Raw genomic sequence first — 15,739 nt, 5'->3', positions numbered from 1 at the left:
AAAACATAAAACATAAATATGTCAGTTAATGGAAATTAAATGCATTGGGAAAGCACATGTTGCCTTTGACTTGACCTTTTATATATATTACATTAAAACATAAATATGTCAGTTAATGGAAATTAAATGCATTGGGAAAGCACATGTTGCCTTTGATTCAGTACTTGACCTTAACATGCATTTGTTTCAGATTTGTGATGCTGTGCTGGCTTCAGGGCAAACCCTGTCTCAGAGGAACAAGATCCAGGATCAAACCCCTCTAATGTATGAGTGGTATCAGGAGGAGTATGTGGGTGCCGCTCATGGACTGTCAGGGATCTACTACTACCTGATGCAGGTGAACACAATCACTCATAGTACCTTACTGAATAAGGAAACAATACATTTAAGAAAATAAGTTGACCACTTCACGTCAAAGTCATTTAAACGATCTAATTTTGTCTCCCAATAGCCTGGTTTTGTTGTTGGTCAGGACAGGGTTTCCTATCTAGTCAAACCCAGTGTGAACTACATGTGTCAGCTGAAGTTTTCATCGGGCAATTACCCACCATGTGTCGGGGATTCTCGGGATCTTCTGGTGCACTGGTGTCACGGCGCTCCTGGAGTTATCTACATGTTGATACAGGCTTTTAAGGTACAAATCTCCATGTCAGTTTGTAATACATCTTTGTCCTTTGATTTTAGTTAACATTTATTTTAAGTAACAAAAATGAATTTTTATGGTTTTAGGTTAAGTATAATAACCCTTCTCTGAATCAAAACAGTTCTCATTATTATCAATGTTATGTTTTATATATACATAAAATTAGATTTTATTTATGTTATTATTGTAACTCCAGTACAAGAGTTTTTAGCTCTTGGTATTACAGTGCCATCAAGTGTGAGTAAACAACATTACACACCAGCAGGCATGCAGAAGCCTCAAGAAAACGTGATGTTTGTGTCCAGAACAGAAGTCTGAATAAGCCATCTTTTCTCCCCAGGTGTTTGGTGTGAGGCAGTATCTGGAGGACGCGCTGCAGTGTGGGGAGGTGATCTGGCAGAGAGGTTTGTTGAAGAAGGGCTACGGCCTCTGTCATGGAGCCGCTGGAAATGCTTATGGCTTCCTGGCCCTTTACAAAATCACCCAGGATCCCAAACACCTCTACCGAGCCTGCATAGTGAGTCTGACCTCTCTCAACCTTACAATATATGTTGTGTTATATACAGGGGTCATTGTGAAAAATCAGATTTTTTTTAATGGACATTTAGGACATTTGTTTATTTTTAAAGGTACAGTAGCAATAAATAGTCATGAAATACTAAAATTTTTCATTCAAGAGACCTTGACTAACATTATAGGTGGACTCCAGGGAAAACTGCAATGATTAAAAGCCTCTTTAAAGAGTAAATCCCTACATGAAGCAAGCCTGTCTAATATATTTCAAAGCACTTCAGTGAAATGACTTTGTCTCTGGGTTAATTTATGCATATTCTTCATGACGCATGAAAGCCGTTATAAATCACTGTGCTGTCAGGAGGGACCTGTCGTTGCCTGTTGTGTGTACAGAGGCATGATGGGATTTGATGTGTTCTCATCTGCAGTTTGCAGACTGGTGCATGAATTATGGAAAACATGGCTGCCGGACTCCAGATACACCATTCTCACTGTTTGAAGGTAAAGTAAACTGTATACATGCATATGTTCACTATCATTCAAATGTTTGGGGTCGGTAAGGTTTTTTATTTAATGTTCATGAAAGAAGTCTTTTATGCTCACCGAGGCTGCATTTATTTGAACAAAAATACAGTAAAACTGTAATATTGTGAAATATGATTGAAATTTTAAATAACTGTTTTCCATTTTAATATATTTTCAAATGGAATTGATTTATAATTTATTACGATTATTTATATATATATTATACACATGGTGATTCTTGAATAATAATCAAATACCCCACTGTTTATCTTATTCTAGGAATGGCAGGCACGATTTATTTCCTGGCTGACTTGCTGCAACCAGCTAAAGCCAAGTTCCCTGCTTTTGAGGTGTAAAGGTAACTACACCTCTGCTTTAGAATGTTTGACTCTCCAGACATTAATAATGCAAATAATATTCTTGTTAACTTCAAAGTGCCTCATTCCAGTCTGTTCCAGATGACTGAGCTTTTTTGCTTAAGCTTCCTTGGAAGAACGCGTCCTCTGTTGGTGGAATAGTACTGTCTCACTCTGCATGTGCATCTGCTTGCCCGCGGGTCTTACCCAATTCACACAAAGTTTTATGAGAGGTCCTGTACATGTGAAGAACAGCATACCAGAGAGTTTTTTTTTTTTCATGTCAGTGAAAGGTGGAAAGGAATCAGGCTGTATAGATGAGGGTAAATTTGGAACCATTAAGGGAAGCCGTTTTAATTAATTCAATATGCTTAACAGATTGCACTGATTTTGTTTGTGAATTTTTAATGTTACGTGTTTGTTAGTATTATTTTAGTTAATATGACTCATTAAAAATGAATTATTGTGATGTATAAGTTAGGAAATATTCGGATATGACAGCAAGGTAACGTTTAACATCTTTGAATTTTTAAGTGACTGCTGTAAGTTAACACTAAAATACAGTGTTGATACGCTTTCTGTAACATTAATGCTTTGTTTTCTGTGATGTATTTTCCGTTTTTTTATCTCTTGGTAATACTAGTAGTTAAATCAGAGGATGTGTTGCAAACGTTTTTTTAGGTGGTGGAACAGTCTGTTAGCATTTTCATTTGCTTTTTTCATCATAATTTGTACATTTTCATCTGCACAGCAATAAAAAAGGAAAACAGTGCTATGTCTGTTTACATTCTCTAATATTTCCAGTGTCAAGTCTTCTGGTGGTGTCTGCCACAGCTATTTTCCTCCACTTGGTGGCGCTATGAAACTGCAATTTAATATGATTTTGTACATCTCTTTGGGAAGTCAATGATCTTTTCATTTAGCTGTATTCTTTATGTGACCCTTATTTTATTTGAAACTGGGCAATGAAAGGAAATCAAATCCACTGACCAAAATGTAGACTAGCACAATTCCGTTCTCAATCTAGAGGTCTTTGTGTATTGTAGTTTGTGATGTTTTTGTGTGTTTGTAAATTGTGAGCAATTTGATTAGAGTGAAGCAACTTAAAACTTTCAGTTTTTCGATGTTCCGACAGTCAAACCTTAAGAAAACTTGATTGTGGAAACATTTTGTGTACCAGTGCGCTGCCTCGTTGATCAAGGCACTGACATGTTTGGCTTTTGGCATAGTACTAAAGGAATTTTATTCAGCAAATATGCATTAAATTATTTTAACATTGTTTAAAAAAGAAAATAATAATTTCAAATAAATTCTGTTCTGTTGAACATGCTTTTAATCAAATAATCCTTTAAAAAAAATTAAGACCAGGATGTCGTCTGATTTCTGAAGGATCATGTGACACTGAAGACGAGTTATGTCTGCCGAAAATGTACCTTTGCCAACACCGGTATAAATGACATTTATATATATATATATATATATATATTAAAAATGATATCTTAAACATTCAAATAAAGTATTTCTACGCCCCTTTTTGAAGCAGCACATGCCATTGATACGAATTCTAAAAGTGATGTATGTTTAACTGTCATCTTGAGCTTTGAATCCGCGGCGGAAGGAAGTAGTTTCCGCCTTCCTGTGGCTATACCAGTACAATATCTCATTGTTTGTTTGAACTGATTAAACGGCTGCTTTACCACTTTTCCCCACAAGTCTTAAACCGTCAAACATTTGTTTGGTATTTTCTTGCTTGTGCTAGAGAACATAATCGTCAGCTTTTGCTCATGCAACTCAACTTTATTAGGGCAAAAAGAGGATAATTCAATTTTTACTAAAACTGCTGATAATTTAATTTTTTATGACAATTTTGCATAAAATTTAAACATGCAAATTAGAAGCACTTTCACCAGTGCTCTTGATCTTTTGGAGCCCACTGTATATTTCACATAAAAAGATGAGAGAGTTAACGAATCATTTACCCTCACTTGAAACCGTCTGACATATCCAAATAAGGCTGATACTTTCTCAAGGGCTAGACGGCTTTTTTTAAACGCTGGACTCCTCAGTGTTGCTTCCAGCTGATCTGAGGTCAGTCTCGCTGTATTATTGTGTAATTGCACCAGCAGTCCCAGACATCTGAGGAACTGATCCTATGTCAGAACAGAGCAGCGTAACCTGAGCAGCTGCTTTACGATCTGGAGTCTGCTCGCTCAGCTAAGACGTGTCAACCACCCTTGAGGTGCTACCAACCCGCTCAAAGAAACTATACACCTCCTAAAAGAACGGCTAAATATAGAGCTCATCTGCCTAAGGGCGAGGTCTTCAGCTCCATGACTTCTGCAGCATTCAGAGGGAAGGGTCAATATTTCAGGGCAGGAATGGAATGTCTCTGCTTTGGCTGCACTGCTAGTTTGTAGTAACACATCTAACTGGCAGAAGGACAGTCACACACAGCATGTCAATACAAAAAAATAAATAAATACTGAAATATTATGATACAGTCCAGACTGCAAAAACTGTAGTGATTTTTGTTTAAAAGTTTTTAAGAGTTTTAAGTTTTTTTTTTGGAAATAAATTCATACTTTTATTCAGCAAGGACACATTCCAATTGATCAAACGTGACAGTAAACACTTTAATGTTGTTACAAAGTATTTCAAATAAATGCAGTTGTTCTTTTTTAACATTCCATTCATCAAAGAATACTGAAAAAAATATATAATGTTTCCACAAAAAATATTAAGCAGTACAACTGTTTTCAGCTGTGATTATATTCTTGAGCAGTAAATCAGCATATTAGACTGATTTCTGAAGGATCATGTGACACTGAAGACTGGAGTAATAATGCTGAAAATTCAGCTTTACCATCACATTGTTTTGATGCATACTTTGCAAAATCGTTTAAAATAATCTTTATTTATACAGGGAATGTGTCATTTTATTTTGCTTGCAGGTATATTTTCAAACATTTATCTGAACATTATATTCTTAAAAAAAAGTGTTGGTCTGTCTATGGTAAAACACCCTGCTGTACTGCCACAGATAGGTTATAGTTATTTTACCCTTTTATTTTCAAAGTAGTGTTTAAAAAAAAAAAAAAAAGTAAAATTGACACTGCTGATTAAACTATGGGGAAAACAAAGGCAGTCTCATCAAATAATACTGAAAAAAATATATAATGTTTCCACAAAAAATATTAAGCAGTACAACTGTTTTCAGCTGTGATTATATTCTTGAGCAGTAAATCAGCATATTAGACTGATTTCTGAAGGATCATGTGACACTGAAGACTGGAGTAATAATGCTGAAAATTCAGCTTTACCATCACATTGTTTTGATGCATACTTTGCAAAATCGTTTAAAATAATCTTTATTTATACAGGGAATGTGTCATTTTATTTTGCTTGCAGGTATATTTTCAAACATTTATCTGAACATTATATTCTTAAAAAAAAGTGTTGGTCTGTCTATGGTAAAACACCCTGCTGTACTGCCACAGATAGGTTATAGTTATTTTTCCCTTTTATTTTCAAAGTAGTGTTTAAAAAAAAAAAAAAAAAGTAAAATTGACACTGCTGATTAAACTATGGGGAAAACAAAGGCAGTCTCATCAATTGGCAATAAAACTGTCATAAACAAAATGCAGGACTTTATCTGATTTGCTTGATTATTTAAAGGGGTCATATGATGCGATTTCAATTTTTCCTTTCTCTTTGGAGTGTTACAAGCTCTTGGTGCATAAAGAAGATCTGTAAAGTTGCAAAGACTAAAGTCTCAAATCCAAAGAGATATTCTTTATAAAAGTTAAGAGTCAACCACACCTACCTAAAACGACTCGTTCTAACACCCCCACATGTCTACTTCACAATGTGGGAAGATTTGCATAATGCCGCCCAAATGTTCACGCAAAGAAAGAAGGCATAACATTTATTCTCGCTGTAGTATTGTTGTTGCCGCCGCCGCCATGACGTGAAGGCGCTGTGTGTTTCGTTGTGAAAGCGAAACTACTTTGTTTGGCCTTCCAAAAGAGGACGATATCTGCTTAGTCATGCCTGGAGTTGATCCGTGCTGGTCGGAGTCCAGCCCGGGGTCATCACGTGTGGTTGCCGCAAGCCCACTGGCTGCACCTTCATCGAATCCGCCGGCCGTGCCGTTCTCAAGCCCGCCCGCATCACAGTATGGTAAGGGGCGTAACATTTCCGTCACACGCTTGAGGTATTCGGCAAATCAAAAAGCACTGGATAGCTGGCCTATCAGTGCACACCTCGCTTTTCAGACCGATGAGCTTTGTAAAAATCGATGCATTTCAGAAAGGCGGGGCATAGAGGAGAAACAATAATGTACAGTATGTGGAAAATAATGTTTTTTTTTTTACTTTAAACCGCATAAACACATTTCATTACACCAAATACACAAAATAATGTTCTTTTTAGCAACATTATATGACCCCTTTAATAATTAATCGTTTAGATAATGTGTAGGATTTTAAATGGGTACTTTGCCAAAAAAAAAGTTTTACCCCTCATGTTACTTAAAATAATGTGGATAATGATTTATTCAGCAGAATGTCCAGGCTGCTATTCAGCTCAAAAAAAAGTACCACAAAAGTAGTCCTGTCCAAATGGTGCACAACAACATGCCTTATGATAGATTTGTGAGGATCTCATGCACATACTATAGTCTTTAACCTCCCAATATTCTCTATTCTGTGTAATGTGGCTTCACAGCATAAACTCATATTACATGAAAGCAGAAGGAGATGAAATGCAGATGAGGATTAGCCAAAATGTTAAGGAGCTTGTCACAGCATGCACTGTGCTGCTACAAGTAAACCTTTGCTAAAAAAGCACTGACAGCATTACTCTAATGAGAAACGCAGAGCAACACTGTAACAAATTATCTGCTAATTGCACTAATGTTTCTAATGTTTGTCCTAGGTGTTTCACAATGACATTTTCATATAGTAAACAGCAGACCTCACATTTGTAACGTGATATTTAAACCTCATGTTGTGTTCTGGTCACTTTGACCTGGAGAGGATTTTCTTTTTCCTGAAAATGCTAGTTAATGTTATCGCATTAGCCTGATCATTTTGTACTGTTGTTGTTTTTTTCCCATGTTGATACATTTGTAGTGTTCCCAGTCAAAAATGACTGGCCTTTTAAAAATTGCTTGAAAATCTCTCATTATGCGATATTATTAATAAACCTTGAATTCAATCTTTTTACTTGTTTTCTTGTTGTCAAACTTGTTCTTGTTGAATTAGCAGGTCTCATATTTCTTTTTGGAACTGATTGTTCATAGCCCTCATTAATCGGAGTTTATGTACCTCAATTAGTTCCAAAATAAAATAATAATAATTGCAAAACCTGTGCTAATTGAAAGACAACAAGCTGATAAAAAGATTGAATCCAAGATTTGGTGATAACATCGATTCGCAAACAATTTTTAAAAGGGTAGTCATTTTGACAGCGAACACCAAATTAGGCATTTGCAGACAAAGGATGCACAAGTTTTTCTCAGAACTAACTTCACTTTTCTGAGCCATTTTTGCAATGACTTTAATAAAAGTGTGTTAAACTTTTTTTAAAAAGGTAGTTTAGTGGATGTATGAAGTCAATTTGCCTGAAGTTCACAAAGTGTCCAGGTTTACTGTTTTTTTATTTCACATACTGTTTTTAAAGAATAGTATGCATATAGTGTAGGCCTATAGGGTGCACAATGCAGTTAGCAACAGCATTCTGAACATAACCATGGTTTACTATGAATGTTGGTTTCACTTTTAAGTGTTGTAACAACACCCAAATCTGTCATTGCATCACATAATCTATCAAAACACTGTTCGCATTATTCATAATCACATAAATTAATTTTATTCTACAAAAAAAAGCAATGGTATTTTACTAACCCTTATTTGAATAAAAACACTATTTTTAATATGCATGATTTCATATATTTTGAGAGAGAAATGTGGCCAAAATGCAAGTGTTTTCATGCTGTGGAAACAGGCTTTAAGGAGAGTTTTTTTCCCCGGCTTCCCATATAACCATAAGTGGCCAAGACCACCATATGCAAGTTAAAAATATCAGCACTGTAATCAAAAGCCTTCCTGTGATGTTGTGTTGATTTCAATGTTTGTACATAACAGGTGAGATCAGAATTTAGATTCAAACATCCCTGGCTAGGGATTAAAATGCAGAAGCCATGTAAAGACACAATACATCAAATTAAAGTGCTGACCAAAGCCAAGGGGTCCTACAATCAGCCTGGAGCATAATCTAAAAATACTGCCGCACATGTACATTGGAGAAAGCAGCAGTCTTCCTTCCAACTTGACCTAAGAAAGTTGAAGAAGTTCCACGGTGTCACAAGATCCGCCCCGTGACATCATTAGCATAGCATAAATAAGAAGGAACTGGTCCATGGCTCAGGACCACTCTCCTGGGACTCCGGCTTCTTGACTTCTGCTCCTTCGCTCCTGCACCCCAAAACTCCATCATGGTGTGTACTTGGATTACTCTTGCTATTTTATTATACCTTTTTCATGTTCATCTGCCTCAAAAACTGGCAATAAGCCCACTGAAATGAAGTAGGACACCTTTCTTCGATTTTCAAATTCACTTTGGGGCGAGCCACAACGGTATCATATAAAGAACCTAAATCTGTTTGTCACTGTTAAACAGAAAATCATGCAGCTGGTTTATTCCCTTGCTGGATATATGTGCACTTTTGAAGCAGTTATTTTGTTATGTCCAAAGAGGGCTTATATTTCCAAATGTCTTTTAAAATAATTCCTTGTTTCAGACTAGTGTGAGTTGTGAGATGTTGGCAGGTGTGCCAATGGAATTGATCCATTGTTGTCTTTCTGGCAGGCTGGAGAATTCAGTGCTGACCAGATTGAAGGTGAGTCTTCACACATTAGAGTTTATTACGATTGGAAAAATGTTTTTATGACTATAGTACTCTGTTACAAATGTAATGGATATGTTGGAAATGTATAATGTCGTGAATTCAGGAAAGACAATTCTTCCTCTGTAAAAAAAGAAGGAAAAAAAACTATTTCCAGCTATTTTAGTTGCTGCCTTTTTTTAAGTATACAACTTATATTATATTAAACTGACTTTTTTAAAAATCAAGTTGAATCTCGTTGAATCAAAAAAACTTTAAAAATAAATTTTTGAGTGCAGTAAAGAATTCTTCCTCTTCCACAGTAAATAATTATGTACAAAATAATAACTGAAATATATAAGGACATGTTTAATAATAGATGAACAATAGATTAAAAAATAATTAATATTGGTGAATATCTCTAATAGTAACCAAAATATTACAAATGATGAAATACTTTTTTGTATTATTATTATTATTATTTAATTATTAATTATAATATTTTTTGTTAATAGATTTTTGGATAATTTATTAAAATTCAATTATATTGCATCTTTTTTTTCTCTCCAGTGCTGAGTATGCAAATTAAATTAATGTAAGCTGATTAATGTTAATTTGGAACATTTGAAACCTGGCAAACCGTAAAGCAGGATGAATTTTAATGCATATTTGTTTTAGCTAACTGATAAATTGAGTAAAATCAGCTGGTTTAGTGTATGTAGAATGGTAGCATGTTCTGATGTGGTAGTCAAAATATTTCTGATCCAAAGCCCACATTCACTTCTCTACAGAAACAAGTCATGGGTACCAAACCTCTGGGGCAGTTCACAGCACAGTGTTGCTCATTTAGGTGCAGAAAGTATGCAGTTGGTTGTAGGTGTAGGTTACTTTGCTGTCAGCATTCTTGTATTTGACTTGGGTCAGTCGTAGAGCGTGTAACCATGTATGGCAAGGGCTACTTTCTCTGAGGGTATCGCCTGTCACGTCACGCATTAAGCACCACCATCATGCACAGCTGCTGTAGCACAGAAGATCACTTCTTCTGTCAGAAGATCTTCTGTCAGCAGATCACTTTCAACTTGGTGTCCCTCACGGCCCATGGAAATGCAGTTGCTAAGCTCTTTTTTAATTTGCCTTCCTTCCTTCCTCCTCTGCTGCAAGTACAATTGGCAAAGGAGGGAACTGGGAGAGGAGGCACTGCAAAGAAAAAAAAGTGTCCTTGACCTTACCTGATTTTAAAGCAATAATGTTCCTAAACTGTTGTAAGTAGGTAATTAAGTAAATAAATAAATACATTTATTTTACAAAATGTGAATTTCCAAATGCAACTTACTAGCAAACGTTATGTTTTGTCTGGTGCCATGTTGTGAGATAAATTGAAATACTATGACATTAGTCCAAATTATGTATTATGTACATTAGTCTAAATTATGAGATTATGATCCACCCTTAAAGTGTCTATCTACTTCCAGATAACCTTCTGTTGTCCTTCTGTTACAGACTTCAAAGAGTCCTTTGGTCTCTTCGACAGAGTTGGTGACAACAAGGTTGCCTTCAACCAGGTTGCTGACATCATGCGTGCCCTGGGACAGAACCCCACCAACAAGGACGTGAAGAAAATCCTGGGTGACCCATCCGCTGACGGTATAAGACTTTATATTAAAAACGAACGGACATCATTCGAAATGCTTTGCAAACCCTCACTGATTTGTGATGTATGTGTGGAACTATATGCACACAGATATGGCCAACAAAAGACTGGACTTTGATGCTTTCCTGCCAATGCTGAAGCTTGTTGACGGCTTCCAGAAGGGTACCTATGATGACTACGTTGAGGGTCTGCGCGTCTTCGACAAAGAGGGCAACGGCACAGTGATGGGCGCTGAGCTGCGCATTGTGCTCTCAACACTGGGTAAGTGAAGATGAAATGATTATGCGGTTCACACCATGCATGGGAAGGCAAATTGCATAATATGCTGTTGCATAATATATAATATAATGTTACATAATATAATTACAAAACAAATTAATGTATCTTAGCACAGTGATCAGTTAGTAATATCATGGTGTTTGAATTACCATTAAAAGGTTTGTGGTTGGTAATGTTGATTTTGAAAGGAGTCTCTAATGCTCACCAAGGCAAAATACAGTAAAAAATGGAAATATTATTACATTCAAAATAACAGTTTTCTATTTTCATACATTTTAAAATGTATTTTATTCCTGTGATGCAAAGCTGAATTTTCAGCAGCCATTGCTCCAGTCTTCAGTGTCACATGATCCTTCAGAAATCATTCTAGTATCCTGATTTCGTATTATTATCACTGTTGAAAACATTTTTGGTTCCTAATACTTTTGGAAACCTTGATGCAGTCCCAAAATGAAATTCATGTGCCATGGTATTTAAATGTCTAAGTATTACAAAAATAGGATGATACATGGCTAAAATATATTTATAATTTATAAAACACATAATTGTGTAATATTTAATATTTTATTATAATAAATAAATAATAAGATGATGAATAATTAATATATTAATTTGATTAGGAGTTCTGAATTATTACCATATTTATATAGATAGGTAATCTGGTATTACCATGGTACATGTCCAAAAGAGCATAATAATACTACGGTATTTTGTATTAAGAAAAAAGTATAGGAAAGATTTATTCCTAACCAATACCTTTCATGGCACTGACAGGTGAGAAGATGTCTGAGCCCGAGATTGAATCTCTCATGCAGGGACAGGAGGATGAGAACGGCAGTGTCCACTATGAGGGTACGTGTTTGGATAAGCCCTTCCAATTCAACCCTTCTAACTTGTTTTAGGACACATTGCATACCAGTGACTGCACTGAGTCTTTTCTGCACTAACTAAAATGATATAATAAGCTCACCTGTCACTGAATCATTACGACCGTTATTTTTAGCAGCCACCTCAGGCCTTGTATGGCGAGCCAGTAGGGACGATCATTCCTTATGCATGTCTGCTTCTCCTCTTACAGCTTTCGTCAAGCACATCCTGTCCGTGTAAGAGGCCGTCCGTTGAGAGAGTGGTGAAGAAGGCTGAACTATATCTGCAGACCCCATGGTGTCAGGACATCCATTCTGTTTTGAAGACCAATCAATAAAAAGGACTATGGGATGTCACTTCTAAACCATTCTGTTATTTTTCTTTATTTGTTTTCTCCCCTCTTGCCCACCTTTTTGGAAGTTACTTCGTCCACTCATGAGTTGACCCTCCTTGCCTTCTTGTTCCGTCCGGGGCGGCCATCCACAGTAGGATGGAGATCGGGGAAGAAGGAAAAGGCCACTCATGAAGTGAGGGTTGGTTTCTTCTTTCTCCACCCATCCAGGGTTACAACAGCACCGCTAGCTGTGTGTTAAAGGCACATGTCATTGCTGTGGCCAGGCTGCCAATTTTTCCCCATCCCAATTTTCACACAGTCATTTCACAATAAACTTTTTTTTCCAAAAGTACACCGAGTTTTTCCTTTGTATGCTAATGAATTTGGTCGTAACATGAAACACAAATATATCTGTTAAAATATTAGAAAAGAAACACCGATATGGGTGATGCAAGTTTGAATTCTGCTTTCATCATTTGCCGATCCCAATCAGTCGTAAAAGTCCAAAAATAAACATAAAAATGCTGATGCATGTGTATCTTTAAAAAGAATTTGCTTAGTTGGAGGTAAGATTCACCCATACTGAAAACAGCCTGTCTGAAACTGCTTATGATGGTAAGTTGTGTAAGGAAATGTATAGCAACACATTACTATCATTATAAATTAATACAGCTGGACATTAATATAGAAAATTTGAGTCTCATGTGCAATAAGGTCCCATCTAAAAGCCAAAATATATGGTAATGGTTTTTACTGCCTGTTTTCTTATGAAATACAGGTGGCTCCCAAAGAAACCTCAATATTTCAAGTGACTTTTATCATTAATAATGGTAACACTTTACAATAAGCTTCCATTTGCTCCTAACATTAATTGACTACATTAGTAAATGTAGCTGTAGCCAAAAGCATGTTATCATCACGATTTTGGACATAACACCATGGGAACACTGTGGTTTTCTTTGAATTACCATGTAATATGAATATGGTAACATTTAGCACTTGGTAGCCTACATCATGATAGGCTACCCTGTCACCTCATTCAGTCTTAACCAGGAACATACTCGGAGTTGAATGAACTTACTCCCGGTTGCGTTTTTGGAACCACATACCTCGAGTAAACAAGGTTTGGGGTTAATCAACCAAAAGTTCAGGGTTTAGCTGACGGTAAGTTAACCGTGCTTTCTGGAATACACCCCACATGTAGCTCAAATTGTTATGTCTATCTTTAGATTTTGTCTTATCTACCTCATTAGATTGCAAGCAAGCGTCTAGCTGACCAGATCCCAATGGTGATCCGCTATCTGCTGCTCCAGGAAGCAGCTTTAGAGCTTCAAAGGAACATGTTGCAGTTGCTGCAAAATAAAGATGTAGACAATCTGCTCAAAGAAGACTTTGACATTGGCCAAAAGCGAGAGCTTACTCAGCCGCCAGGACCGTCTGATGAAAGCACGCAGCCTCTTGCTTACCTTCAATTCTTATTGTTGATTGCAACAGATTTAATGCAACAAAATCATATGCTTATGATAATCAGCATGGAGCACAAACATGTAAGCATGCATGCTGTTTTTTTTTGTTGTTTTTTTTTAAATAGCAATTGAGCACTTTATGAAGAACCATGCAATACATGGTGGATTCTTGGTTTAATCTACCGGTATTTACAGGGTTCCCACTCTTTCAAGAACACCAGATTCAAGGACTTTCAAGGACTTTTTAAAGCACCATTTATTTTATATCAAGCACCTATCAAATTCACACCCCAGAATATGTAGTGTCATGAAAGACCTTACAGTACTTAACATTTCACTTACACTTAACATTTACATTCAAAATTTCAGAGTAATAATGTTTTGAATGTGTTCTGATTCCTTGTCAGCTTTAAAATAGTTTAATAAGTGAACAATCAACATCAAGAAAGGATTTAATCTATGAAGTACTTATAAATCTGCTTAGGATTCAGGAAATTGGTATAGTCCTGAGGTTCCTATGGGTACCTGCACATGTAGGAGTAGAAGGAAATGAAATAGTTGATAAACTGGCCAAACAAGCAATGAAACGTGAATGTTGAGGTACAAATTCCACTGAGTAAGGTAGAAATAAAAGGAAGATTTAACACATGAATAAAAAGTGGCAGGAAATGTGGGACAAGGATTTAAAGGGCAGACACCTATACAATATCCAAAAACAAGTTGGCAAAGGGAGAGTATGCTTTAACAATAGAAAAGAAGACATAATAATTACTCGACTTCGAATAGGACATTCTGGTTTAAATCATTCATTATTCACAATAGGGAAACATCAGTCAGGATTGTGTACTACATGCAGTGAAGCAGAGACTATTGAGCATGTACTTCTACATTGTGCAGTATAAATGTGTGACAAGGATTTAAAGGGCAGACACCTATACAATATCCAAAAACAAGTTGGCAAAGGGAGAATATGCTTTAACAATAGAAAAGAAGACATAATTATTACTCGACTTCGAATAGGACATTCTGGTTTAAATCATTCATTATTTACAACAGGGAAACATCAGTCAGGATTATGTACTTCATGCAGTGAAGCAGAGACTATTGAGCATGTAGGCTACTTCTACATTGTGCAGTATATACCAAAGAGAGGAGTTATTTAAAGGGTTAGTTCACCCAAAAATGAAAATTCTGTCATTAATTACTCACCCTCATGTCGTTTCAAACCTGTAAGACCTTTGTTCATCTTCGGAACACAAATTAAGATATTTTTGATGGAATCTGAGAGCTGTTTGACCCTATCAGCAATACAACTGAAATGTTCCAAAGTCCAGAAACGTAGCAAGGAGATCTTTATAATCCATGTGACATCAGGGGTTCAACCGTAATTTTACGAAGCTACGAGAATACTTTTTGAGCGCAAAAGAAAAAAAAAAAAAGATTTTATTCAACAATTCATCTCCTCCACGTCACCCTGAAGCGCCATTTTGGAGAGTATCAGCTGGACGTAAACCTTTTCTGTGTCAGCTGCGTCACACGGATACGCTGTTTTCGTTCAGATCAAATCACAACAACGTAGGAAACAGATCCGGCGTGACGCAGCTGACACAGAACAGCATACGCTGTTTAGTCCAGCTGATACTCTCCAAAATGGCGCTACAGGGTGACTTGGAGGAGACGAATTGCTGAATAAAGTCTTTTTTTTTTGCGCACACAAAAAGTATTCTCATAGCTTCGTAAAATTACGGTTGAACCACTGATGTCACATGGATTATTTTAACGATGTTCTTGCTACGTTTCTGAGCCTAATTTGTGTTCCGAAGATGAACGAAGGTCTTACGGGTTTGAAATGACATGAGGGTGAGTAATTAATGACAGAATTTTCATTTTTGGGTGAACTATCCCTTTAAGAAACTGAGAAACATAGGAGTATTTAATTTCACTATATCAAATATTTTAAGTTGTGCCTCAGGACAGACAAGTATTATGAGAGAAATTCTTAGTTATCTGCAGATAACAGGATTAGAAAGTAGAATTTAAATTTCATATTAATACTACCCTTTTTTTCTCCCTTTTCCCCTTTCCCGTTAATGCTTCACACTCCAGTCCAATTGGTGGCGGTAATACACCATAAGTTGGCTTGTCAACAGCCATTAAATCGTGCAAGAAGAAGAAGAAGACTTTTTTTTTTTTTTTTTTTTTTTTGGGACTCGGGAGAT

The 15,739-nt window shown here is 36.3% G+C and overlaps 2 protein-coding genes across 3 annotated transcripts in view; both read left to right on the top strand.

Moving 5' to 3' along the window:
- The window catches only part of lancl1 (LanC antibiotic synthetase component C-like 1 (bacterial)), a 13,261-nt gene extending 10,634 nt beyond the window's left edge, over window positions 1-2,627 (top strand). Inside the window, exons 6-11 of one of the 2 annotated variants that reach the window (XM_016504908.1) lie at window positions 191-337; window positions 452-634; window positions 984-1,160; window positions 1,585-1,657; window positions 1,961-2,039; window positions 2,130-2,627. In XM_016504908.1, coding sequence (XP_016360394.1) covers window positions 191-337; window positions 452-634; window positions 984-1,160; window positions 1,585-1,657; window positions 1,961-2,037 — 657 coding nt within the window. In that variant the 3' untranslated portion in view covers window positions 2,038-2,039; window positions 2,130-2,627. Of the gene's footprint in view, window positions 1-190; window positions 338-451; window positions 635-983; window positions 1,161-1,584; window positions 1,658-1,960; window positions 2,040-2,116 lie in introns of both variants that reach the window. The other variant, XM_016504909.1, reaches the window with a different exon arrangement.
- A 5,809-nt stretch (window positions 2,628-8,436) lies between these two features.
- On the top strand, window positions 8,437-12,292 carry LOC107702554 (myosin light chain 3, skeletal muscle isoform). The gene is made up of 6 exons (XM_016504910.1): window positions 8,437-8,536; window positions 8,908-8,938; window positions 10,424-10,567; window positions 10,665-10,835; window positions 11,628-11,705; window positions 11,932-12,292. Exons 1-6 carry the CDS (start codon window positions 8,534-8,536, stop codon window positions 11,958-11,960), a joined length of 456 nt encoding a protein of 151 aa, XP_016360396.1. The 5' UTR covers window positions 8,437-8,533; the 3' UTR covers window positions 11,961-12,292.
- The last annotated feature ends 3,447 nt before the right edge of the window (window positions 12,293-15,739 follow it).

The sequence above is a fragment of the Sinocyclocheilus anshuiensis genome, unplaced genomic scaffold (genome assembly GCF_001515605.1).
Source record: "Sinocyclocheilus anshuiensis isolate Anshui unplaced genomic scaffold, SAMN03320099.WGS_v1.1 scaffold218, whole genome shotgun sequence".
NCBI classification, from domain to species: Eukaryota; Metazoa; Chordata; class Actinopteri; order Cypriniformes; family Cyprinidae; genus Sinocyclocheilus; species Sinocyclocheilus anshuiensis.
This window is presented reverse-complemented; position numbering and strand designations above follow the sequence as displayed.